The sequence below is a fragment of the Podarcis vaucheri genome (assembly GCF_965113315.1).
Source record: "Podarcis vaucheri genome assembly, chromosome: 1".
Classification (NCBI taxonomy): domain Eukaryota; kingdom Metazoa; phylum Chordata; class Lepidosauria; order Squamata; family Lacertidae; genus Podarcis; species Podarcis vaucheri.
The window spans coordinates 61,885,467-61,910,533 of record NC_138759.1 but is presented as its reverse complement, the minus strand read 5'-3'; the positions used below and the strand labels follow the sequence as shown (position 1 = coordinate 61,910,533).

Here is a 25,067-nt window from a genome sequence, read left to right as displayed (position 1 = left end):
CTAAGTCAATTTTTGCAGTTTGATCATCCACTTTTTTGTTCAAAATTGCGAATTGTTGTAACATTTCCTCTAAAAGAGTGTTAGATCCTCCAGATGCCATATCCTCACCTATTGGTTGTTCAGCTTCTTCAGCTGGTGTTATTGGCGAGGGTGCAGTCTGTAAAACAGCAGGGACTGAAGATCTACGTCCCTGAGAAAACAGGGTTGTTTGTGTCAGTTTGCCTTTCCCTGCCTTCGACGCAGCTCTTGTTTTTACCCTGTCGCTCATTCCACACCTGTCTTTGGATTCAAGGTCAGACTGTCAAAAGTTTCATGAGAAAGGCAGGCGCAAGCGTAAACAATCTAACCACAGAAAGACAAAGCAAAGTTGGTTCTCAGGAAATTGTAAGTCCCAAGTTCCACTAGAGGGAGTAATGTTGCAATTCAGGGAAGGAGAAACAAAATTTCAGACGCCATTAAAGTTCCTTAAGTTAAGTAAATTAACGATGATCCTTGGAAAAGACCTTTTCCCTCTAGCAAAGCTCTCACAGTGTTGCCATAAGTTTCTTAAAAGGTGCAAAGTACAGTTGTTTAATTGTATCCAACAGTAATGCCTCTAAGTGTCCATTTCAAATTTATAAGTGTATCCGCAAACTAGCCTTTTGTCCCACTGCAAGTCCGGGACTGGGGGTTTTAAAGTCTTTAGAATTTAGAAAAGTCCAGCAGAGGAGAAAGTCCCCAAATAAGGTACAGAAAATAGCAAGGAAATAAAAGTAACTTGCCTGCTTCAGTTTCCGACTTTTCCGAACGTATGATGTCTCACTTTAAAATCTCTCCGCACTGCTTCCAGCTTGTCAAATCTTTGCTTTTGATCACTAGCATCCTCGGGAGACGGACTTCCTTTTTCTCGCCTCCCGCTTTCAGCCAAATTCATAAATTTGTAATCCAATTTTGAGTAAATCTTACTCACGAGTAGTTGGTTTGTAATCCAATGTAAAAGGAAGAAAGGTCGGCGCTCATCCGCAACAGCCGCGCGGCTTCACTCCCGCAGAAAGAGCGATGAATCCACAGCACCGCTTCCCCTCCGCGCTTCCGGAGCCCCTTACGGGGTCCCTTCTTCGTTTTGGGGGTCGCTCTAGGTGCCCGCCGGATCCCACGGCCACGAGCTCACTCTGCTCGTGGTTTTTCTTAGTGGGTCGTCGCTTTGCCGCAGCGAACGACCCTTTTCTGCGGAGCCCCTCTTCGCAGCGCAAAGAGGACCGCCATTGCTTGCTTCGCGCCGCCTCCGGAAGTCCCGAGAAGTAGGACTTTTTAGCGGCCTTCACTGCCATCTCGTAGGTTTTCATAAAAACCCTATAAGATGTTCTTGAAGCTCTGTCACGGGCACCCCGCCATACTCGCTCTAGCCGTCTGAGGTCCCGCTTCATTTTCCGAAGCTCCTCGGTAAACCAGGGAGCCCGGTTTCTGCGGGGTCGCAGAGGGCGCCTGGGTGCGATCTCATCGATGGCTGCTAGGAGCTGGATATTCCAGCCCTCAACAAGCTCAGTCAATGAGTCGCCAGGGGGAGCAAGGTCCCGCAAGGCCTGACGGAATCTATCAGGGTCCATCAGCCTCCGCGGGCGAGCCCAAATTGGCTCGCCACCTAAGCAGGGTGGGGGTGGAAAATCAATCCCCCACAGGGGGAGAAAGTGTGTGAATATTAACAATCATGATGGTGGGGTTTATCCCACCCAGTCAGCATCCTGCTAAGATCGATGGTGACAACTGGGCTGTTCTTTCACATTGCTGGAATAGGAAATGGGATAGTGAGTATGAAACATAACAAAGTACAGTGGTACCTCGGGTTAAGTACTTAATTCGTTCCAGAGGTCTGTTCTTAACCTGAAACTGTTCTTAACCTGAAGCACCACTTTAGCTAATGGGGCCTCCTGCTGGCGCTGCACCGCAGGAGCACAATTTCTGTTCTCATCCTGAAGCAAAGTTCTTAACCTGAAGCACTGTTTCTGGGTTAGCGGAGTGTGTAACCTGAGGCGTATGTAACCCGAGGTACCACTGTACAATGCCACTTTCATTTTATTTGTTTATTAGATTTCTATTGCACCTTTTCTCCAAGGAGCTCAAGGTGGTGGTATAAATGAGTAATAAATGAATGCCATACAAAAGTTATTACTGTTATTGTAAAAAAATAATACTTCTACAATGTGTGTGTTTGTGTATGTATATACCTAAAAAACCTAATTAAAAATAGAACCCAGGGTCCTAAAACCACATGATACCTATTATCCATTAGTGCTATGTTGGCTTGTGGTTTCTAGGTAGGAATTTCAATACAAAGGATATCAAAACATAACAAACTTTAAGAACTTGGTGCTTCTTAAAATATATGTTCACTGGATTGTATAACGATAGATGCCATTGGGATTGAATGAGACATATCTTAGGTCAAACAGAGCTTCAAAATTTATCTCCATAATAATGAGGTTATAATGTGTTGCCCACCTGCACCCCCCCTTAAAAAAAATATTCAGCTGAGGAAGGTTAAGAACAAAGCGACTTTTGCCTAGAGTCGGTTTTCAGGCCTAGTATCTCCCAGCTTGTTTGAAATGAACAGAGATGAAACTGCGCGCACCCATTTTTATGTATGGCCAGGGGCAAATAAACTTCCAATGACCTCACGGTGGGGAGAGATTTGAATTAAAATTGAAAGCTCAGGTATGCTAAAAATGAAATAACCGGCCTGTTTTTCTGTTATCCCTTTTCAGGCTTAAGCCAGAAAACAAGTATTGAAGAGACAATATTGGTTTTACTACTTTGAGGAATCAAACAATGGAAAATCTCAAACAAAATATGCAGTCCGTTGAATTCCACTGACTTGCTGTTCTTGATCACATTTCCCTCTAGTGGACAGATCCAATGTACAGTATTGTAACAGGCAGCAAGCCTTTCACTGAAATGGCAGCAGCATGGACTCATTAATTTATTGCCTATATATTTACAGTGGTATCTCGGGTTAAGTACTTAATTCATTCCAGAGGTCCGTTCTTAACCTGAAACTGTTCTTAACCTGAAGCACCACTTTAGCTAATGGGGCCTCCTGCTGCCGCCCCGCCGCCGGAGCACGATTTCTGTTCTCATCCTGAAGCAAAGTTCTTAACCCAAGGTAATATTTCTGGGTTAGCGGAGTCTGTAACCTAAAGCGTATGTAACCTGAAGCATATGTAACCCAAGGTACCACTGTATCTCACTTTTCATTACACAAGGAGACACGCCCCCCCCGGACTATTTATGTGTAGCATTGAGAACAATCTCCTGCTTATCACAAATACGGATCTAACTCTGATCTTGCAACAGCACCAGTATCTTGAGAGCTGTCTCAAACCCTAGCCCTCAGAGCTGACGCAATGTAATGGAGTGTATGGAGGTGAAAAGGGAAGTATGTGCACTGACATTCTGGAGACGAGTTAGCAGAAACTCCCAAAGCCAGCCTTTCTGTCCCACTGTGTATTTAGTTGCAATGCTTCAATATTTAACAAAATCAGCAGAAAGCCTGCTCCAACAGAAAGCAATTCAAACAAACACCACATTCAGAAAAGATAACGTAAATGACATTGTAATTATTATGAATCACGTTGAAATCATACAGCCATATACGGTATATAAGTAGAGTTTTCAGCTCTCTTCATTAGTCAGCGAGATCAAGTCCTGTTCCTCTAAGCCAAGCTGTTTAATGTTACTGTGCCTTTTGAACTGACCAAGTTGCGCTAATTTATTTTTAACACTGTTGAGGGGCCCCGGTATGAAATGCTGGAAAGGTTACAAAGTTCAAATTGCACTTGAGTTTGATTACACTGCAGTTCAGCCTTCACCAAGTGAGATTTGTTAGCATTAGGATCTAAGCCAATTGCTTCAGAGTTTTGGACCCTGAAAATCTTCCGCACACGTCTCAAGGCAACAGACAAAATGCAATAAAACAAACCCACAGAAAACAGCAGATAAAATGTAAAAGCAGTACCTAGTAGACACCCGTGGCAGAGACCTATTCATCCAGCTCAGAAAGCTCGTCAGAACAATTATATTTTACAGATTACAGAAAGTGCAGAGATCTTTGGAACTTGCAGGAGAAGCTCTCCTGCAGACCACAGTGACTTACTGGATATATAAGGAATACGACACTCTCTCAAGTAACCAGTGACATAGGACCTTATATATTGGTGCCAAACCAATTTGAATTTGGCCCATAGCAGATTGCCAGTCAGTGCAAATCCTACAAGCAAGGTGTTCTATGCCAGTAGTAGTTTGCCACTACAAATAATCTGTTCTACACCAGCTGCAGTCTCTGGATCATCCTCAATGGTAGCCCCACATATAGAACACATTGCAGTAATCCAATCTTGGGGTTACCAATGCATGGCAATTGTGGTCAAACTATCCTGGTTGCAGCTTTCTTCTCAATTGATGTTGAGAACAAGACACCTGTGCCTCCAATGACAGATCTGAATCCAGGAGCACCCCCAAACAACACACTCACACCTTCAGTGAGAGTGTGACCCCATCCAGGGCAGGCAAGTTAACTACCTCCTAAACCCGGAAACCACTCACCCACAAAGGCTCCATCTTGCCAGGATTCAGCTTATTAGCCCTCATCCAGCCTACCACTGCACCCAGACCTGAGCCTTCTCTGCCATTCCCAGTTCAGCTGTTACAGAGAAATAGAGTTGGGTACCATTGGCATACCAATGATACCTCGCTCCCGATGACCACCCACAACAGCTCCATGCAGATGTTAAATAGCACTTGAAACAGTAGTGCTGTGTGACACCCTGTAAGAAGATAAAGAGAGCCTGCTAGCTCAGGTCAATGGTCCATCTAGTCCAGCATCCTGTTCTCGCTGTGGGAAACCAGCAAGCAGTATTCAAGCACAGGATCGCTCTCCCCTGCTGTGGTTTCCAGTACTGTATCCAGAAGCATTTCTGCCTCCATATGTGGGGGCAAAGCATAGTCATCATGGTTAATAGCCACTGATAGCTGTCTCCTCTATGAAGCTGTTTAATCCTCCTTTAAAGCCAATATTACAAGGTTAGCTCAGAGGGAGGAGGCTGAGAAACACTCAGCCAATGCTACCTTCTGGAGCCATGGTAGACGGTAAGAAAGACCAAAAAGATGTCTCGTAAAAGCAACAGGATCACACTCCCCACATCCCTCTTCTGATAACAGTTCATTCATCAGGGCAAGCAAGTCAGATTCACTCCTGAGACCAGAATGTCTGTGGCTGCATCGCCATGGCTTTTTGAGTATCTTGCCTGAAAGGGGGGGGGGGGTATATGTGATCAGGTTGTAGTTGTTAAATACCATTAGGTTAGGCACTTATTTTGTTGGCTTACTAAACTCTATAGAATGTCATACACATTCATGGACAGGTAGGTGGTATGGTATCATTATTATTTATATTCCTCCTCTTTTAAAAACCCCTAAGCTTCAGCTACCCAACATTTACAGCATGATGAGTACAAGGGGGAAAGGGAGGGAAAGAGCATGATGAGTCAATGTATAGAGATGAATATAAAAGGCATTCACCCTAAGCAAAGATTAAATAAACTCTCAATCTAAAGTGGCAGGTGGAAATGTACAACTGATGCTTTCCAGACAATATTGACATGAACAATGAGACTGATATGAAGCATCCATCACAAGGGGCACCAGACACACATCAGAATCTTGCTCATGTTACTCAACACTCAAGCAAATCCACGCTCTATCTTGCTTCACAAGCACTGCTACATTCTTATCTCCACCCAAACAAATCTAACATATTCAAACTCAACTTATGACCTACTTCAACAGCCATATATTCAGTATGGGCTTCCATTGTCTAGATCAGTGGTTCCCAATTAGCTAATTACTGAGGACCCCCTGTTTTTCAAAAGTAAAGTCACAGACCCCCTACTTTTGAAATTTTTTGATAACTCTATGGTAGTTACCTCTGCAAAGCATTTATTTAAAAAACAAAATGTGGAGTAGCCTCTAATATGCATTGGACTTTAGGTATACTAAAAAACAGACTAGGGCTGAGCAATATCTGGTTTCCAGCATCATGATATACCAGCAGCTAAACACTGCATATCATGATGTCTGAAACTGGATATCAGGCGTGCGGATGAGGGAAGGAGCAGTCACAGAAATAGCATTTACCACCATTGATGCAATGCAGCAGTGGCACAGGCATTCTCTGGGGCCAGCTTACCTGCAATGCCTTATTCTGAGGAGGGGGTCCCAGTTGTGGTGGTCTGAAGAGCACAACTGCCAGCTGCTTTCCATTATCAGTAGAAAGACTCTAGGGTGAATGAGGGCGAGTCACAGTTGCTGCCACCACTGCTGCCACCACAACATTAATCACAGTAGGCAGAAAAGTAGGCTGCCAGCCAACCATGCTGGTGACAACAACAGGCAGCTTCACAGACAGCAGATGGAAAGTGCAATTTGCCAAGACGCACACCTCATTATACGGTTGGCCTTGCTCACAAATCCTTGAATTTTTAAGGGGGAAGGGACATCAACTGATAGCTGCATGACGTTGCTCCTTTAAAGTTCTCTTGTAAATGCAAGCAATTGGGAAGCACCTCCTAGTGTTTACATTCAGAAACCTGTACCCTCTGGCCCAGGGTGTAATTAAGGAGCTCATACATATTTTCCAATGTCCTGTGAATCATCAGATGTTCACACGCATACTTATGTGGAGACAGAGTTGAACTGGTTGTAAAATTTATGTGATTACATTTGTAAAAAACAGAAATTAGCACTGCTGTGAAAAGTCAGGTGCCCTGTATGTACCCTGTGCAGGTTTCACATGCATGTTATCACGTGCTGGGCTTAGGAACTACAGTCAAACATTGCACATCCAAGAGAAGATGTAGTCTGAACTGCACTGTGCGAATGGAATGTGCTTTCTGATATGCATCCCAATCCACTTTTTTTTAAAATGCATCACTAGTTGCACATTTACAGCTTGTGTTACACATGAGTAGGGCTGGATTTGGCATACTCTAAAGAGAAGATGGAGATACACAAGGCTCTTGTTTATATCCCCTCTCTACATTGCTTGGCTGTGTTGATTTCTGGTATCTATGGCAAAGCAACTCCCTTGGGTGGGTCATTCAGTTTCAGAACAAGCACCTGTGGCCTCCTAAGGTTTGCAGAGGCATACAAGGTCATAGATACATTCAGATATTTACAAACCAAGAGGAATTCAATTCCTTCTAACCTCAAGATACCAAAATTGCTGCCTGCCAGAACTTTGCTTGGACAGACCTGTAAGTGAGGCCTCACAAAATTTCCCATGACCCAAGATAGATCAGCGAGGGATCTGAGAACATGTGGCTGCAATGGTTTATCTTGGCCACTGGGTTTGTTTTGGCTGTAACAAATATTTTGGCTCACTTTCCTATCTAGTTGCCAGTAAAAACACAGATACTTGCCATTCTGAGAATGACAGTGGAGCACATGCCAGCTGACAAAAGGGCATTCGTACTGTAATTTTTTTTCAAGCCTCCTGTTATTATCTGTACCCCAAGACACAGCAAAGAATTTGTACACATTTGTTCTGCTGCTTCTCTCAAGCTGTTTTCATACTAGTCCCTCTTCTCACTTTTAAGTGCCCTTGTGGGGAGGAAGAAACCTTTTTTGAAACCTACTTAATTAATCCTGGAAGCAACTGTTCTTTGCTCCTCAGTTTAAATCAGAGCAACATGCTTCTGCCAATTAACCAAGGCTAGTGTGCAACTCCTTCTGTTTGCCTGATATATCAGTGGTTTTTGCTCCACCCTCTCGTTTCACAAGATTTCTTGCAAAAGAAAACCACAATTTTTCTCCCATTTCAGAAAGTGAGCAGCAGCCAAGCAAGAAAAGACTGTTATAGGGGTTACATGAGTAGAATGAGGGTGTTGAAACATTTGTATCAAGGAATTAATGGCAAGCCTCATCATTGCTCTTTTTCAAAGAAGTGCTGCTCTACATTTTGTGGGGTAGAGGCACTTTCAGCATGGACACCATGAGTGATGCTCAGAAGTGGGGTGTATACCTGGAAACAAATGAGAGATGTGCAACTGACGTGCTTTAGGAACCACTATTGAAAATACCTGGCCAAATAAACAAAAGTTCACCTAGTTTAGCATTATGGCCACATTAACACTATACATTTAAAGTGCTATGATACCCCTTTAAACAATCATACCCCAACCCCTGAATTCTGGGAACAGTAGTTCGTTAAAGTTGCTGAGAGTTGTTAGCAGACCCCTTTCTTGCAGAGCAACGATTCTCAGTTCTTTGTGGAGAAGGGTTGATTGTTAAACCACTTTGCAAACTGTAGTTCTATAAGGGGAATAGGGGTATCCTAACAACTCTCAGCAACCTTAACAAACCACAACTCCCAGAATTCTTGGGGGGAAGCTATGACTGTTCAATTTGTATAGTGGTGCTTTCAGTGTAGGATGTGAATGTGGCCTACGTTTCTCTCAGTAGCCAGCCATCTCTTCTGGATACTCTCAAAGAGGGCATGAAGCAAATTGTCCCCATCATCTGGTACTCTGAGACATGCTGTTTTCAACATATGAAAACCAAAGCTACCTGGCACGGGGAGAAGGTTGTGTGGTAGGGCAGAGCCATGGAGCTGTCCTCTTTACACCAGTATACTTGCAGCTTACCCAGACAGTGCTGGGGTGGCGTAGGGTGGCGGATATGCCAGCAGAACCAACCTGGAGGCACTCCTACCTGTCCGTGCATCTACACAGTTACAGCCCTGACCTTGCTGCCACCCTGTTCTACCACAGTAGTGTCCAAGCTGCGGTGATGCTATGCAGTGCTACCCAACCACGCCAGCTGCTACTGCATGCTTTCCCCCTGCAAGCCACATGATGGGTACGTTGAAAATACACCTGAGTGAAACACCCAGGATTGTTTCCTGGGGCACATCTAATTGTGCAGATGTGCACAGCGACATTATTTCTCTCGCAGTGAGAAATATGGCTTCCTCGTTTTCTCTTGTCGTGTGTTGCGGATGTCCAAAAGCCATGTCTCATGAAACTGATGCTACAGAAACATCTGTTTGCACTGCAGACAACCCTCTTCCAGCAGTATTAGGTGCCTGCATTGTTCGCTAAGGTAACACCCTTCCCCTAGAGGCGGAAGAGTTTATGTCCCATAACAGTTTTTGAGATGTTATCCAATTGCGTCATTGCAACACAGTACTGGAATGCTGCCTTCCTCTGGGGCAAACATGAATATGAGCTTATATATCAAATTAAAAAGTCCAAAATCAACACTGCTGGGATTGAGTTTCCCTGCCCCACCGCTACAATATCTTGATTTCAATTGCTTCTAAGCAAATATGGCATTTGCTTATCCCCAAAACACCAACAAGCTCATATTCAGTCATTAATCTAACAGTCCAAGGGGCTTGCCAATGGATATGAGTAACTATCAATCTGTCATTTTATTAGGCACACAGCCAGAGAGAGGGAGTCTAGCTTGGCTGGCTGCTGGTAGAGAAGGAGTATTGGACTATACAGACCTTTGGCCCAATCCAGGAATCCAATGCAATTGTGGAGTATAATTATTTCTCTGCGTCTGTTAATGTTTAACCCAGAAACTCTTTCATGAGCACCAAGATAATTGCTGAAACATATACCGTCTACTTAACACTGGAATTGTTTACAAAAACAAAACCCACACAATGAAATAATATGTGTTATTTCAGTCACATAAGCAAGGATGCACATATAGAGTAGTATTATTAGCTAGAGTGTCAAACAGATGCTTATGGGCGCTGCTTGGAAAAACCAAGATCGACTGACTGCCTTTCCATTTTTTCACACTATGTTGGTTTTATTTCTGTCCAGTAAACTGCATAACACACTGTTCACGCTAGATACTTCTGTTTATTTACTCAGAGATTTATATTCTGTCCTGTTACTGCATTCACAGCAGTTTACAGCAATTAAAATAGCTAATAAGAACTACAGTATATGAAACAAACAGTAGAAAAATGCAAACATTTTAAGTGGTAGTAGCTACAGTTCAGTAATTGCAGTCAGCATTTGCTATGTTGGATTTACTAGTTATAATATGCTCTGCAGGCAAGCCACAAGTTAGGAAACTACCAGTCTGTGGTAGAAACAGTGATGCTGAATATTTTTTTTTAAAAAAAGATATTTATTACAGTTTTTTAAAACACCAAACATACATATTACCATCACCATATAACATACAAAAATATAAGAAGAATATAAAATAGAGTTATAGTTATAAAATAAAGAAAAGATAGAAAAAGAAATAAAGAGATAGAAGTTAGAATAAATGTTGTTCACAAATCATACTTTCATAATCTTCAGACTTCCTCACATCTCCCTTCCCTGCGTTCTCGATCATATCGTTACATGCAGCAAATTATTACCTTACTTCCATTCTTATTATATAGATCTCCAATATTATGTTCCAACTTTTGCGTGATTTTATCATAGAGTAAACTACTTAGCTCGAACATAATGTTACTTCAAATTACGTCCTTTTCTGAATTTTTCATCTATTTTTGTTCCTGAGGGTTTCACATTCAAGAATAGGAAACTGCAATGCTACCTGACAGTAACAGGTTTGCTGTACAACACTTGAGTTTCACAGGCATATGCTAATATATTATCGAAATCATCCACCACTAGATGGAGCTACAAACAAACAAAAAACCAAAACTTGTACAAAGCATAGGCATCTGTCTCTGCAAGTGCTTGTGCAAAGGTATCCTAAGAAATAAGACAACCATCTATAGGAAGCCTATAATTTTCCCCAATTCAATTGAATGTGCATATGCATGTATTTTATTGACCGAAGACATTCCTTTGATGAAAGGATTCACAATCATTTAAAATAAACTCTCTTGGAAATAAAATGCATTCCAAATGCAGTTTCAGGTAAAGGTCATTTGCTTTGCAAATATTAGCACAAGAAACACTGAAAAGCAAAGTCTTGCACTACTTTATTTGCAGAAACATGGGATGGGCAAGCCGTGTGTTTGCTAGACCACTGGTTGCTAAAGGGTTCTTTTGATAATCATTTCCTAAACCTTTTGCAGGATAGAATATTTATTTGTGTGTGTGTCCGTTTTTTTTACAATGTGCTTTTGAAACTGTCAGAGTAAAAATCAGCAGCCTCAAATTCAAGATGTTTCAGGTAAGGACCAAACTAGACAAGATGCCAGGAGATCCATGATTACATTTCCTATGGACTTGAAGTTGTTTTTAGTTCAAAACAGTCAGAGGGATGATTTGATCAGGGAGCCAATGCTGGACCAGGGCACTAAATCCATTCCCCTCCACTTTTTACCTTGGTGTACCTGCAACAGTTTACATTTATATGGGACTGACACACCTAAAACCCATGGACAAGACAGTAATTTCAACACAAAAGTCACTTCCATGAAGGCACCAGCCAAACTGTGACCCTAGTGTATGTGGTTTGTACCATATACTGAGACCAGCCAACTGGCAAACAGGTAGTACTTGGTGGGAATTTTATGTCCCTTAAATCTGGCAAGAGATCCTAAGGAATCTCTACTTCTTCTTTTTATCTTGGCCGATTAATTTGATCCATAAAAACTGTTATAAACCATTTCTTGAATCAAACACACATTTCATTTGCACCTGCTCTCTACTTAATGACATCAGATTGCGATAGGTACATCTGTATTTAGGGGGGCAAGGAAGGAGAGACAAATAAGGATGGGGTCCATAATGTTCAATGTGTGGAGAGCCCAGATTTTGTAACTGAAGTTTTTTAGAGGTTCTCCTGGTCCGACACAGCTTTTAAAAAAGCACCAGCCTTTTTAATTCTGTTTTCTTGAAGTAATTATTTTCCTATAAAGATGTGTGTTTAAATAAATAACATTATTTGGTTTCAGAAAACGGATTTGTATACCATGTATACAATACTAAAAGTGATCATTTTCTGATCAATGTTTCCTTCCTTCCTTTTCGGTAGGAATACTTCCACATTATTAATGTTTTTTGATAAATCATTTCACTGAAGGCCCATCAAGTGTATTCAAAATCTTCACCTACAAGCAGTATATGTTGCATAACAAACATAATTTCCACGTAATGATAATCTCCTGTATTAACTTGCCAGCATCTAGATTTTTAAAATAATTCTGAAAAAGCTCTTGTTGAACTAAGAGTAGAAATATGCACCCCCTTGTGGTATCAGGGAATGGTGCAGCAATTCTCTTTTAAGGTAAAGGTAAAGGTACCCCTGCCCGTACGGGCCAGTCACAACTGACTCTGGGGTTGCGTGCTCATCTTGCTTAAGAGGCCTGGAGCCAGCGCTGTCTGAAGACACTTCCGGGTCACGTGGCCAGCGTGACGAAGCTGTTCTGGCGAGCCAGCACCAGAGCAGCGCACGGAAACGCTGTTTACCTTCCCGCTATAAAGCGGTACCTATTTATCTACTTGCACTTAAGGGTGCTTTCGAACTGCTAGGTGGGCAGGAGCTGGGACCGAACGGCGGGAGCTCACCCCACCGTGGGGATTCGAACTGCTGACCATACGATCGGCAAGTCCTGGGCACTGAGGTTTTACCCACAGCGCCACCCGCGTCCCTCTTTTAGACACCCACTAAAACACAACACACCCCTTCACTATAATCTGCTTGAGTGCAGGAAGCTTTTGCAACCAATCGGAACCGTGCCTCAGTTGTCAAACAATTCGGAAGCCAAACAGGCTTCCGGAATGGATTACATTTGACAACCGAGGTTTGACTGTATAGTTAAGGCAGAGGTGTTAAATTTAATTCTACCATTACAGACTGTGAGCATTCTAAAATGTTTCTAAAATGCAAACTATTTGTACAAATTTTCTGAAGAATGGTGGCAAGAAAACATATCCCCCCAAGAATTTGAAACTTTATAGTAGTCAATAATTCAACATGCTGCTTCAGTGTCCTACCATGCCACAATATACTAGGGAGGAGTGGCGTGTTTGCTGTGGGGTGTCCCATTACCCTGAAAAAACCAAATACAGTGGTACCTCAGGTTACATACGCTTCAGGTTACATATGCTTCAGGTTACAGACTCCGCTAACCCAGAAATAGTACCTCGGGTTAAGAACTTTGCTTCAGGATGAGAATAGAAATCGTGCAGCAGCGGCGTGGCAGCAGGCCCCATTAGCTAAAGTGGTACCTCAGGTTAAGAACAGTTTCAGGTTAAGAACGGACTTCCAGAACAAATTAAGTTCTTAACCCAAGGTACCACTATAACTCAACCAACTGCTTTACAGATCCTTGTAATAGACTGTAGTGTTCTTAAGAGACATATCACTATAAAAGTGTCTGCATCAGGCATGCATAACAGGAACAAAATCTACATTCTTATGGAAGTGCTTGAACATCTGCATCCTGTGTCAAGCAAACAAAGTACATCTGATAATTTATTAGTCCTGATGCCTTTATGGCCACCTGCAGTTCTTCTTGCCCCTCCCTTCTCCTGTAGGGAAGAGCCTAACATCTAGACTTGGATCATCAGCTTCATGGAACCAGTTGAAGCTACCATAAACACACACGTCCATGTATCTTTAATACTACGTATTTTCATAAAGTATTGTAATGGTTATAAAATGCTCTGTGAGCCAATTCTGGCTCAAAGGAAGATTATACAATTATTATTAATAATATTATTATTATATCAGTAAACTTGAATGTACTCACCCACTTGTAATATCATCAGTCCTTATATTTTTCCCCAGAACGTCTCCATCACTCATGTAACCCGTGGCATCCATGTTGATTCCTTCAAGATCTATTTCATCACCTCCTTTGTCATTGATATCCACATGACAAACGTTACTGCCCCGCGATGCTAGCTGTCTTCTTAAGGGAGCTGAATACATATAACGCCCTGATTCTGCATTGATGAACCGGCTGGCATTGGCTCTTGGAGGATATCCATTGCCCACTGATGGAGCATCACCTGCCTGAAGGCGGGGACTAGACTGCCCAAGTCTCCATGATAAGGGTGTTGGCCTTCCGGTCATACTGAGAATACTGCGTCCGCTTATTTCAGTGGTGACATTGGTATCAAAGGTGGTCTCCAAGGTGCTTGAAAGAATAAGAAATCAAAATTATGAAATAAATTAAAACAGGGAAACTTTTAATCAAAATGCATTGCATTTGTAGTGAATAACAAGCCCCCCCATTGTTACAAATACAGCTGATGGTTTGTACTTGCAATGTGCTACACTTTGAAGACCCTATCAGCTGATAGTTGGGACTCCAAAATGTCTTGCAAACCCCCTTTTGGGCCAAATGGGGCTGCTTGGAAGGCCTAATTAGGCCTTTGGGAAGGAGGTTTCCCATGCCTGTTATAAAGGGATTTAATAGAAACACAATTGTATTTTTAAAATACTGGATTCATTTCAAACCTCTTCTGCTGAAATTATGCTTAGATACATTGAACTCTAGTCTAACTCTTAAAAAAACCAAAAACCTAAGGGTTAAGTTAATATTCACTATTCTGGTCTCCCTCATTCCAATTTTAACCTGCAGCCTTGTTTTGTGTTAAGACCTCTATGACCTACAACACTGAAAGGACAGAAATATATTTGCATGTACTGTGAATATGGAGGTAGGCACTTAATTAAAAATCTTCATCCTTGCTGAAGGAATCCTACAGGGAACATATTTGAGCAACACATGCTTCATCACTGTGACTAAGTGAAAGCTTTACACCTCTCAAGACAAGAAATACTTTAAAAATACAATTTAGGCTATTGCATTTTTTCCTTGGAGGTTGAAAAGGGAGCTTGGATTCCTAATGTTATAATATGGTGTGCTGGGTGATTTAACAGCTGCAAATCACAGAATGTCACATTCTTGTGGTTTTATTAGCTTCCTTTAACAGTTAGCTGAAATGCTAATTTGATCATCAAAAAATTGGATTAAGTGTATACAATGGCCTGGATTCAGTGATATTGCGAATGAATTTTATGTTTGATTTCATTTCCCCATCTGCAGTGCCCTATGTCCCCTGAAAATCTGCGCTGGAATATTGAAGGACCCTCCAGACCTGTGTGGTAGGTGATCCTGGAAGATGCAGAGAAAGGATGGGAGGAAATTGCCTTCACTATATTGCCAGCCCTTTTGAAAATGGAAGGACCACTCTGGTCCCAAGGCAGTGTTTTAAGGTTTCTTGCAGTAAGATCCAAGTATTCTTCCAGATTTTATATTTGTTACTGGGAGCAGCCTTTCTTTGATTAACAAGAAACATTGTACACTATTTTTCAATCATTTTCTACAGTTACTGCTTGAAAAGAGGAACTTGGGAATCTGAGTTATACCATGTCAAACCACTGATCCATCAAACTCCATGTCATTGAATGGTGCCAGGTGTCCAGGATTTCAGGCAGGAGTCTTTTCCAGCCCTACCTAGAGATACTGGGGCACATTTTGCATGCAAAGCATTTGCTCTACCACTGAACTATATGGGTCTTCATTATTTCTTTTGTGGCTGATTTTATTTCCTAGTTACATAACGTATACTATAAGAACGGGCACTGAAACATGCAAAATGCCTCCATTCTGACTATCTGCCAGAACAATAAGTATTCTACAGGGTTCTGAGCAAGTCTAATGACTCCATAGTAATTGTCATTAATCACACTGAGCCACTGTATTAATTTAAACTTCAAAAGGAAAACTGATGTGCTGGAAGTTCCGAAGTGCAGGAACTAAATTAATTGAATTTTCCAGGCAAACTTTCAAATGTTGAATTCATTTGAGATCTTATGCTAAGAGGTATCCAACCACTTAACAGTCAAATTAAACTAGCTCTTGAATGTCTTTGCACGTCATATTCCTTCCAAAACCTTTTGTTAAAAACTTAAGTTGGCAATCTAACTGAGTATTGGCTTAACAACAGACATTTTGTTTCATCTCTGAAATGTTACTGGAGAGTCCCAAAAGTTGCTTTTCTCTTAAAAATCATATACATGTACATCACTTAAAAAAATTATAAGGCTTTGTTTGACCAAAGAGCAGGTAGGAATTCAAGCTATGCACCTTATCAAACAGGTCACGTAAAGTTCAGCTGCTTGTTTAAACACAATATTGTAAATCTGGTAAAAATGCATTGAAGTCTCTCGTAAGTAACATTTTAAGTAGTAACCTTTGCACATTTTTATTCAAACATCACCTAAAGTATGTAACAAGCATTTATTCAGGGTTAGGCTTCTATATACAGTCTGGTTTTCTCCACTAGCAAAATTTACTCCATCATCTTTAGACAGTTTAGAACCTGGGCTTTTAGTTTTAAAAAAGAATAAAGCACAATACATGCTTAGTTTAGTCAATGCTTGTCATTACCAGTCTTAAATCGTTTCTCGGGGCAAAAACTGAGTCAAGGACAGGAAAAACAGGCCCCCACAGTTCTTCTTCTATTTGAACAGAGAAGCAATTCATTCCTCCCACCTGTGAGAAACCTGGGTCCCTCGTAAGCTTGACATGGTCTCCTCCAAGTTTTGTCGAAGATCAGCGATATTCTTGACGGTTCGCAATCGTCGAGCTTCTGGATCTTCCCCTATGAAAAAATATAATTGTTAGAGGGGAAAACAACTAGATTTTATTACCAACAGAAATTGTCATCTTTTTATGGCTCCAGCCCAAATGTAGATTACTTCTTTTACAGTTAATGCACACTGGCATCAGTTTTATATGGAATGGGTACCTACTGTTTTTGTACAATAGCACATTAATGACATTAGGAGGATCCCTTCCACAACGACCAGTATCAAATGCTTAATATACCAAAATATTATTGTTGCTTCTGACAAGGTCTTTTTCCTAAGCCATATTCTTGATCACTTAATTGTTAAAGCAAATACTCAGTGCATTTCAGAAGAATATAGTACGGCACGATAAAGACTGTAGTTTGAAAGCGCTGATAACTGGAATACTTCAGTCACTTTTGAACATAAGATGCTTACCTTTTTAAAAATAAAAAATGCTGCTTATAGGAGCCTGAACAGACTTAGTTGACCAAACAGTTCTTTAGCTTGAAAAAGTATGAATTTTCTCGCTCAACACATCCTTGCATCGTATCAGTTATCATGCTGGCTGACTGAAAGGGAAACAACTAAACCCTCACCAGTATGAGGACTGTAACAAAGGATCATATTCCAAAAATCTACTTTTATGAGTCTTGATTTAAAATGAACTACAGAGTAGCTTTTGCAATCCTGTAAGTTTTAGTGATCCAGGTTTTTTTGGGTGTGTGTGTTAAAGACACTACAAGGACTCCTCAGTCTTGCAAAACTGTTATTCTCTTTTATAATACGATTTCTTGTGCAAGAAATTAAAGTAGATGTCTTCTTGGCATACTTTCCTCACATTTTGAATTTTGTAGGAAAATGTGGAAGTTGCATAATATTTGAGGTATTTTTAACAATGATCTTTTGTACCGCAAATACTTGTCTTGCAAAACGGAAAGGAGAACTCTGTTAATTCATGGAATGAATCACAGATTCAAAGTGAAAAATCATTTTCATGTGTTCATTAACCTAAGTGAAGCCTGAGTTTTTAATACATAACTTATTTGATCTGATGAGGGTACCCTAGGAAGAGATGAGAAAGCTTGTCCTAAAGTGGTTTTTATTAACTATACAGATTCAGAAGCTCATTCATTCTTTATCTCCATACTGCTTCTTCCTCACCCTAATTTATTTTGCTAGCGGCCTACAATTTATAAGACTATCTGCTGAATGCCACTAACCATCTGTCTTTGCGAAACTGTTGTCCCACTTCTCATGGTGCTTGATCAAAAGTTACAGTGTGCTAAAATAAAACATTTCCAGTTTTGATGACAAAGGACCAATACGAGTTAGCTATTATTTGCTTTTTGTAGATGTGTAACTCAGGTCTGGAAGATTTCCTGAGGCACCACTACATGGGAAATGCATATCTTTCCTTACTGGTTATGCTGATATGTGTTTCTATATACCTTAGGTAGCCAATCTCTCACTAGAGGCCCAGATGGCTACAGTTGCTTGGCTTGCCCATTGTCATTTCAGTTGGTTCAGCAGCTATGATCACTCCCAGACAAGAGCAGCCTCGCCACAGTTGGCCATGCACTTTTAACCCTCTCTAGATTACTGTAATGTGCAGTACAGTATGTGGAGCTACCCTTCTGCCTAGCTCACCAGCATAATCTAGTACAAAGTGGGACACCCAGCTTTGCACAATTGCACTGGTGTTGAAAGATCCTGGCTACAGAGCCAGGTTTGATGCTTTGTTGTTGATATTTAAGACCCTGAACAATTGCTTAGAAGCCATATTGGCAAGTAAGTGGTATATAAATTAATAAATAATAACAGCAGACTGCCTCCTCCAGCATAGACCAAGATGAGCCTCGAAATCTTCTGCTGAAGCTCTGCTAGCAATTTCTTAACCAACATACTATCACTTGGTTCCAGCACAGAAGTGGACTTTCTTGGTGATAGATCCACCCTTTGGAATGCCCTTCAGTTAGTTCAAGCAGCAGAGTAAAGTAACCAGCCTTAATCACCTCTTTAAGTTATGTATGCCTATTCAAGCTTTCCAGGGCTCTACGCACTGCTAAGTTTTATATATGGTATATAGTATTGCTCTGCTTGTATTTCGCTTTCAAAAAGTCTTATTCAAATATTGTTATTCTACTTTTATACTGATACCTTCATGGTTATATTTTATGTAAACCATATAGAGATTTATTTTTACATCAACTAACAAACGTATTGAATAAATAAACAGGACTCCCACTGTTTGCCATGGTGGCAAAAAGGAGTAATAAAGGCGGTAATAAAATAAAATAAAGGTGGTAATAAAATAATAAATTTAATTAAGGCAGAGAATGTTCTCTACTGGTCATGCAATGTGAATCTCCCAGCCCCTAAATTTTAAGGATTTATCCAGCCCATCCTGGAAAAATGGTCCCCACATTTGCAGCCAAAGAACAGGACTGGGAAGGTTAGGCAGGGCCTTTTCACCCAGAATCAGAATAAAAATGCACACTAATCTCCTTCCTATCACAGAAGGGAGATAGTGGTAACTAATGATGTCATTTAGCCCCATCCTTTCCCCCCTCTGTATTAACAAAGTCAACACATGTAAGTCTTACCAGAAAGATCTTCTAAAATAGGCTGTGTAGTTTTAGTGTAAGGAGCAGAATCCATGCTCGTGCTCATCCCTCCAGTGCTGGGCTCAGCCGTTACATTCCCTTCATTGTCTGTCTGGGATCTTAAGTTCAAAATATGAGAGAGAGAGAGAGAGAGAGAGAGAGAGAGAGAGAGAGAGAGAGAGAGAAATGTAGTCATTCATATGGCAAAAAAGAATTCCAGTACCAATACAAGTACACTTGCCATCTCGCATTGTGTCCTCTCCCCAGGATATACTAGCAGACTGACTTTACATAATTCATTAGTCCCATGTTGAGCTATGTCCTAGAAATGGAAACAAGCACTCAACTGTAAAAAATATATGAAATATTCACTGTCAAATACAGGCTTTGCAGGCCCACAGACTGGCTATACAAATACCTTCACATTTTTAAATTAAGCGTTCAGCCTGGTCAACAACCTTTATTGCTGTTTTATGATCCAGCCATCACTGATGACAACAGAGACTACTTTAGGCAATGGGATGCAGGATGTTTGTGTCAGTTTCTTTTTTTTATTTAAAGTATTTGTTCCATTTGTGTACCACCTTTCCTCCAAGAGGCATAGTGTTTTAGATCTATCATATTAAAACAGCATATAACTTCCTAGTGCTTTTGTAAAAAATCTCTGTTAATTTTTATTCTAGAATTTAGGGGCTGGTTTACTTGTGATGGTGACCACATGACAGCTGCTATATCATGGTTCACTCTTTGTGTGAAGTGGCTCAGCATGTGGTTTGGATGATTTTCTTAATGCCTGTGCAAGGTTGGTATAGAAAAAGAAATCAGCTCCTCGGCTGGGTTGGGTATGAGCCACAATGTGTGAATAGTTTACTCTTGACTAACAGTCAGTGCATGTCAATCTATGCTGACTTTCATGTTGGAACTATACAGAAGGTGCCTTTCTTTACATATCCCACTGCCATGTGAGAGATGCCAAAACAGATAGGAATCCTTTTGATGCAAAGTTAAGCAGATGGCTTATTTCCATGGGCTCATTAACTACAGAATGACATATGCTGGGAAGGAGTATTCTTATTATGAGCATTCCTATTTATTCTTATTTTTAGAAGGATTGAATATATCTTATGTTCTCAAATGAACGCAAAGTATCAGAAAATCCAGTCTAGATATTGCTTCATTCATGACCCTCTAAGTACATTACATTCTAAGTCCTCAGAAATAAATCAAAGATGTTCCCAATACTGCAAGAAGAAATTTAAAGTCATCAGCAACGTCCAGACATCACAAGAAACTACGTTTTCTCATGACAGCAACCAGCTAATTTCCCTTAAACTTGTGCAATCCCTAGTCTGCTCTCCTCCTCCAGTGATTATCCACAAGGAGGAGTTGGGAAGCTTTCACTTCTGACTGCAGCTAACCACGGTTTAGCTTATGTCCAAACACAAAACTGTAGTTAATCTTAACTATAGGTTGTTGAAGCAAGCTAGCTTCATAAAACACAGTTTGAAATTGGCTTGTTTTAAACAAATCACAGTTTGGTGGGTTCAGACAACCTGATAAGATGCAGTGAAAGCTTCTGAGAGCCTCATCACAGTTGCATTGGAAGAAGCTGCTGGATCAGACCAATGACCATCTAGTCCAGCACACTGTGACAACAGTGCCCAACCAGATGCCTGTGGGAAACCCACAAGCACGACCCAAACCCAAGAGCACAACCCCCTCCTATGGTTTCCCTCAACTGGCATTCAGGAACATTGCTGCCTCCAACTGTGGAGAGGGGCAGGGGAGTGTACAAGCCTGGGGGGTACTATGTGTGCAGTTTATCATGATAGTGGGATGTAGCCATTAACTGATTAGTCTCTTAACCTTGAATTCAATGTTTGTGCATTTTAAAAAGCATTTCAGCCAGAGTCAGTTGATTAATTTTATGAATTGCCACAGCAATACAGTAGAAAATATATAAACCTATTAAAAATATAATAAGAGAAAATGCCCAGTGGGAAAAAAATCTTTGTCTGGTACCAAAACAATGCCAGGTTGACACCAGGGGAGAGCATTCCATAGATGAGGAGCTCCTACAGGAAAGGCCTGCTCTTTCACTGTCACTCTCCAAACCTCCCCTGAAGGTGGCACACAGAGAAAGGTCTCACATGATGATCTCAGGTTCTGGACAGATTTATATGGGGAAATGCAGTCCTTTAGGCATAGGAGTCCTGATTTTGTATATGACATTAAAGGTGAAAGCCTGCACTTTGAATTTGGCCCAGAAACAAATCAGCAGCCAGCACAATTGGGTTAGAACTAGTTTTATAAGGTAATGCCTTTTTCTCCCAGCTAACAACTGAGTTACCATCGTTTTGATCTAATTGTAGTTTCCAAACCAACTTCAAAGACAGCCCCATGTACAATGCACTGCACTAGTCTAACTTGGAGGTTACCAGAACATAGGCAGCCAAAGTCAGCTGGGCTTCCAGCCAAAGCTAGTAGGAGGCGCTTCATACCACTGAGACCCCTTTTGCATCCAGTGACAATGCCAGATCCAACAGTATCCCCAAGTTACACAGCTGCTCCTTCAAGGGGAGTGTCATTCCATCCAGAACAGCATGTAATTTACTCATCTAGGCTGAGAAACCTACCACTAACAGCATCTGTGTCTTATCTGGATTCAGCAATCTGCTTTAAACATTTCTGCCAATTTCCAAACATCTCTATAATCGCTATATAGTTGTGGTGAGGGATTTTTCATTTTGCACCTTGAACAGCCCCGTGTTATTAATCTTACCATTATTATTATTATTATTATTATTATTATTATTATTATTATTATTACTACTACAGTTGTATTTCTTCTTTTGTGTCGCTTTCACTGTTAACTCGAGACACAAATAAAAAGAAGCTCTGTCCTACGCACACCACAAGTCTGCTGCTTATTAGGATCTGGAACGCTTGTTTGGGGTGGAAACCAAACTCAAGTTGTTATTGTAGGTTTTTTCCTACTTCTAGAGAAAGCATGCCACAGAAGAAGCAGACTACGCTAAGCAAGTCAGACTTGACACACCCTGCTTAAAAAGGTTCTCCTACCTGTACATGAATGGTGCTACTGTGGCAGTATTCGGGTGGCTGTATTGCTGTTGCGGATGAGGTAGCTGAACACTCACAGTATTGCTTCCTGTGGTCTGTGTGGTACTGCCTGTGGGCCCATTGACAGCCTGGGTACTGCTACTAGTACTCAGAGCAGGCACCCCTCCAATGCCTCTCCCTTCAGAGGAGGCCAAACTTGACGTGGAACTGGAATTCCTGCCGTCCAGCTGGGGCTTCTGATGAGAGAGGCCTGAGGCAGGCTTCCCACTGCGGCTTCTCTCGCCATCCTTTGCCGAACAGCTTGGGGCACTTGAGGATTTCCCTGTGGCGGTTTTCAACCCTGGTTTTGGTATTCCACTGTGCGAAGGGGCAGGTGCCTCCTTCTTGGCACTGTTTAGCTTTCCTCCTTTAGGGATAAAGCTTGCGATCTTGGAGGATTTTTTTGGCATCTCGGTTGTAGCTGGTGGGATCTGTTCTTCTTTCAGCTCCTCTTTCACATCTGCTTTCTCGGTTACGGATATTCTCTTGGCAACGTCTTTGCTCTTTTCCTTTTCTTTATCCTTCTGCTTCTCTTTTTCTTTCTCATTGCCCTTTGGGGAACTCTTCTTATTGGTCAGTGCCCGACTGAACGTTCTTTGTGCAATTCCCTTGAGTGCAATTTTGGGACTGTTTGATGGGGGGTTGTTTGCGTTCCGATTCGCAGCTTCAATCTCTTCACTTTCCTCAAAGCTAGGGAGGGCCTCTAGCCTTTCACAACTAGTGTCCCGAGACCCCGGACATTCAAGGGATGACCCTCCTGCTTTGGAGCCTCCTTTTGTATTAAAAAGCTTCAGCTTTTCCAGCATGGATTTCTGACCGTTGGGAGTTGGTTTGACCATCTCTGGAGAGGATTTCGGAGGTTCCTGGACCTGTTGTTTTACTGATAATATGGAAGACGTAGCTGTGTGCTTGGCACTGAGTGACTTGCTGCGCCAGGGTTTAACGGCAGAGTTGGGCTGGGGGATGGCTGAGGAGTTATTGCAACCGGCAATGTTGTTGCTACTGCTGCTTTGGGTTGAAGGTGGTGCATTTTCATTCATTCCTGTGGGCTGAGAGGCTAAATTGTCTGCTGGCTCTGGAGACAGAAAACAAAAAGAAAAGAAAATCATGATGCCATGATTTTTGGAAAGTCTTCAGGTGAACACAGCTTGCTTTCACAAAATGCTGACATCTAACAGCAGCTACGAAATACTGAGGTAACGTTTTATATGACCTGTACACAACACTATGTCATTCAAAACAAAATCTGTTTTATTTTTGTTTTGGTCGGGGGGGCAATAAAATAATAGCACGATCAAATCATCAACAATTAAAATTATTAAGTTGTGTGTTTTTTAAGCCTTCTGGCAGGGACCTTCTGTTCTTATTGCTATGAATCACCTTGTCTACCTTTAGTTGCTTACCAAATAATAGAGAATAATGTATTTTAGATGTTACCTAACAGCAATTACATTCAAATAAATGCACATGGTCAGTGTGTGTCAGAGTATCCTGATCAGACACTAACAGCATACTATTAGAAAATCAAAAAATATTAAAACTTTATAACCCAAACTGTCTGCTTTATACTGAGCAGAATTAGCTCTGCTGAAGTTTGCGACTTGGCAAAAATCCAACTGTAACATGGATCAAACAGCACAACACACACATGCACACTCTATCAGAAGATCCTTCTGATAACTGCAAGCTCAGTTTCTAGTCCAGTAAAACACTGAATCAAACCCAAATCCACAAAACCGAAACTCATCATATCCTTACTCACGCAGCAACAATAAACGATACATCTTTATCTCATAATTGAAACCAGCTGGAGTAAAAAGAGCTAGCTGAAAATGCTTCCTTGGCAAGTCCAAATCTCTTATTGATTCTGTCTGTTTGAAAGCGTCTCATTCAATGAATACGAGAGCATAAGAACCACACTTGCTTACCCACCTCTTGAGAGCCACTTCTTTTTTAAAGTTACTCTTTGCAAACTCTCTCTTCTGGAGACATTACATCCCAATTACTGCAAATATGTCTTCTGTTATGCTGCTCATGTTTCCAATTAACTTTTGTCATCTCTGACTGTTAGTCTGCCCAGGAGCTTGCTGGGGATTAACGGCTTTTACCTGCCGTCCCAGATCCTCTAGCAATAAACGGCATATAGCGCTTCTCAAGCTGGTTTTTTTATAAAAAGAAAAAAAGAAAAAATTTGAACTTAAAAATAAACAACGGCTGAGAGTGAATGTTTGCAGCAGTTTGTGGGGGGAAACTGTGAATGCTGTTCTGTGAATCACTAACTGCTGCTGCAGCCACACAGAGGCTGTTTTGCTTCACTTTTGGCTGCTCACTGAAGATAAAGCTCTGTTAACCTCCCTCGCATGATCCATACCAGACCACCTCAAATTTCCAAGCACACCCATCTTCCTTACGTAGCAGGGATGTGAATTTCCAGGAGAACCCTCTTGTAATAAGCCCATGGTCATTTCACACTGTTACGTCCTAACTAGAAGAGCAGATGTGTACGCTTGTTTTATAGGAAGAAGGCATTGCTAGGATGTGGGAAGATTTCCAGCGTGTTGGATTATTAACCACAACCCGTTAAAACTGGACGGTCTCTGCTGCAGTTTCCTCCCCAGAAAGCGTTATGCCAGGAGCCACAGAAAGGCATGGCGCAGGAGAAATTTTATTAACAGACCCAGATGCAGGGAGAAGAGCCTTTCATGGATTAATTAGCACACACATTAAATTGGTGAATCGTCAACCCATATGGGCTCTTTCACAAGTTATGCTAAATGCACCTAAAAA

The 25,067-nt window shown here is 41.3% G+C and overlaps 1 protein-coding gene across 8 annotated transcripts in view; it reads right to left on the bottom strand.

Annotated features, from left to right (window-relative positions):
* The window catches only part of NAV2 (neuron navigator 2), a 543,877-nt gene that overhangs the window by 117,189 nt on the left and 401,621 nt on the right, over window positions 1-25,067 (bottom strand). For all 8 annotated transcript variants that reach the window (XM_082223099.1, XM_082223101.1, XM_082223094.1 and 5 more), the window contains 4 exons: window positions 22,242-23,355; window positions 19,161-19,279; window positions 16,478-16,586; window positions 13,721-14,110 (listed from right to left, as the gene is read on the bottom strand). In XM_082223099.1, coding sequence (XP_082079225.1) covers window positions 13,721-14,110; window positions 16,478-16,586; window positions 19,161-19,279; window positions 22,242-23,355 — 1,732 coding nt within the window. The remainder of the gene's footprint in view (window positions 1-13,720; window positions 14,111-16,477; window positions 16,587-19,160; window positions 19,280-22,241; window positions 23,356-25,067) is intronic.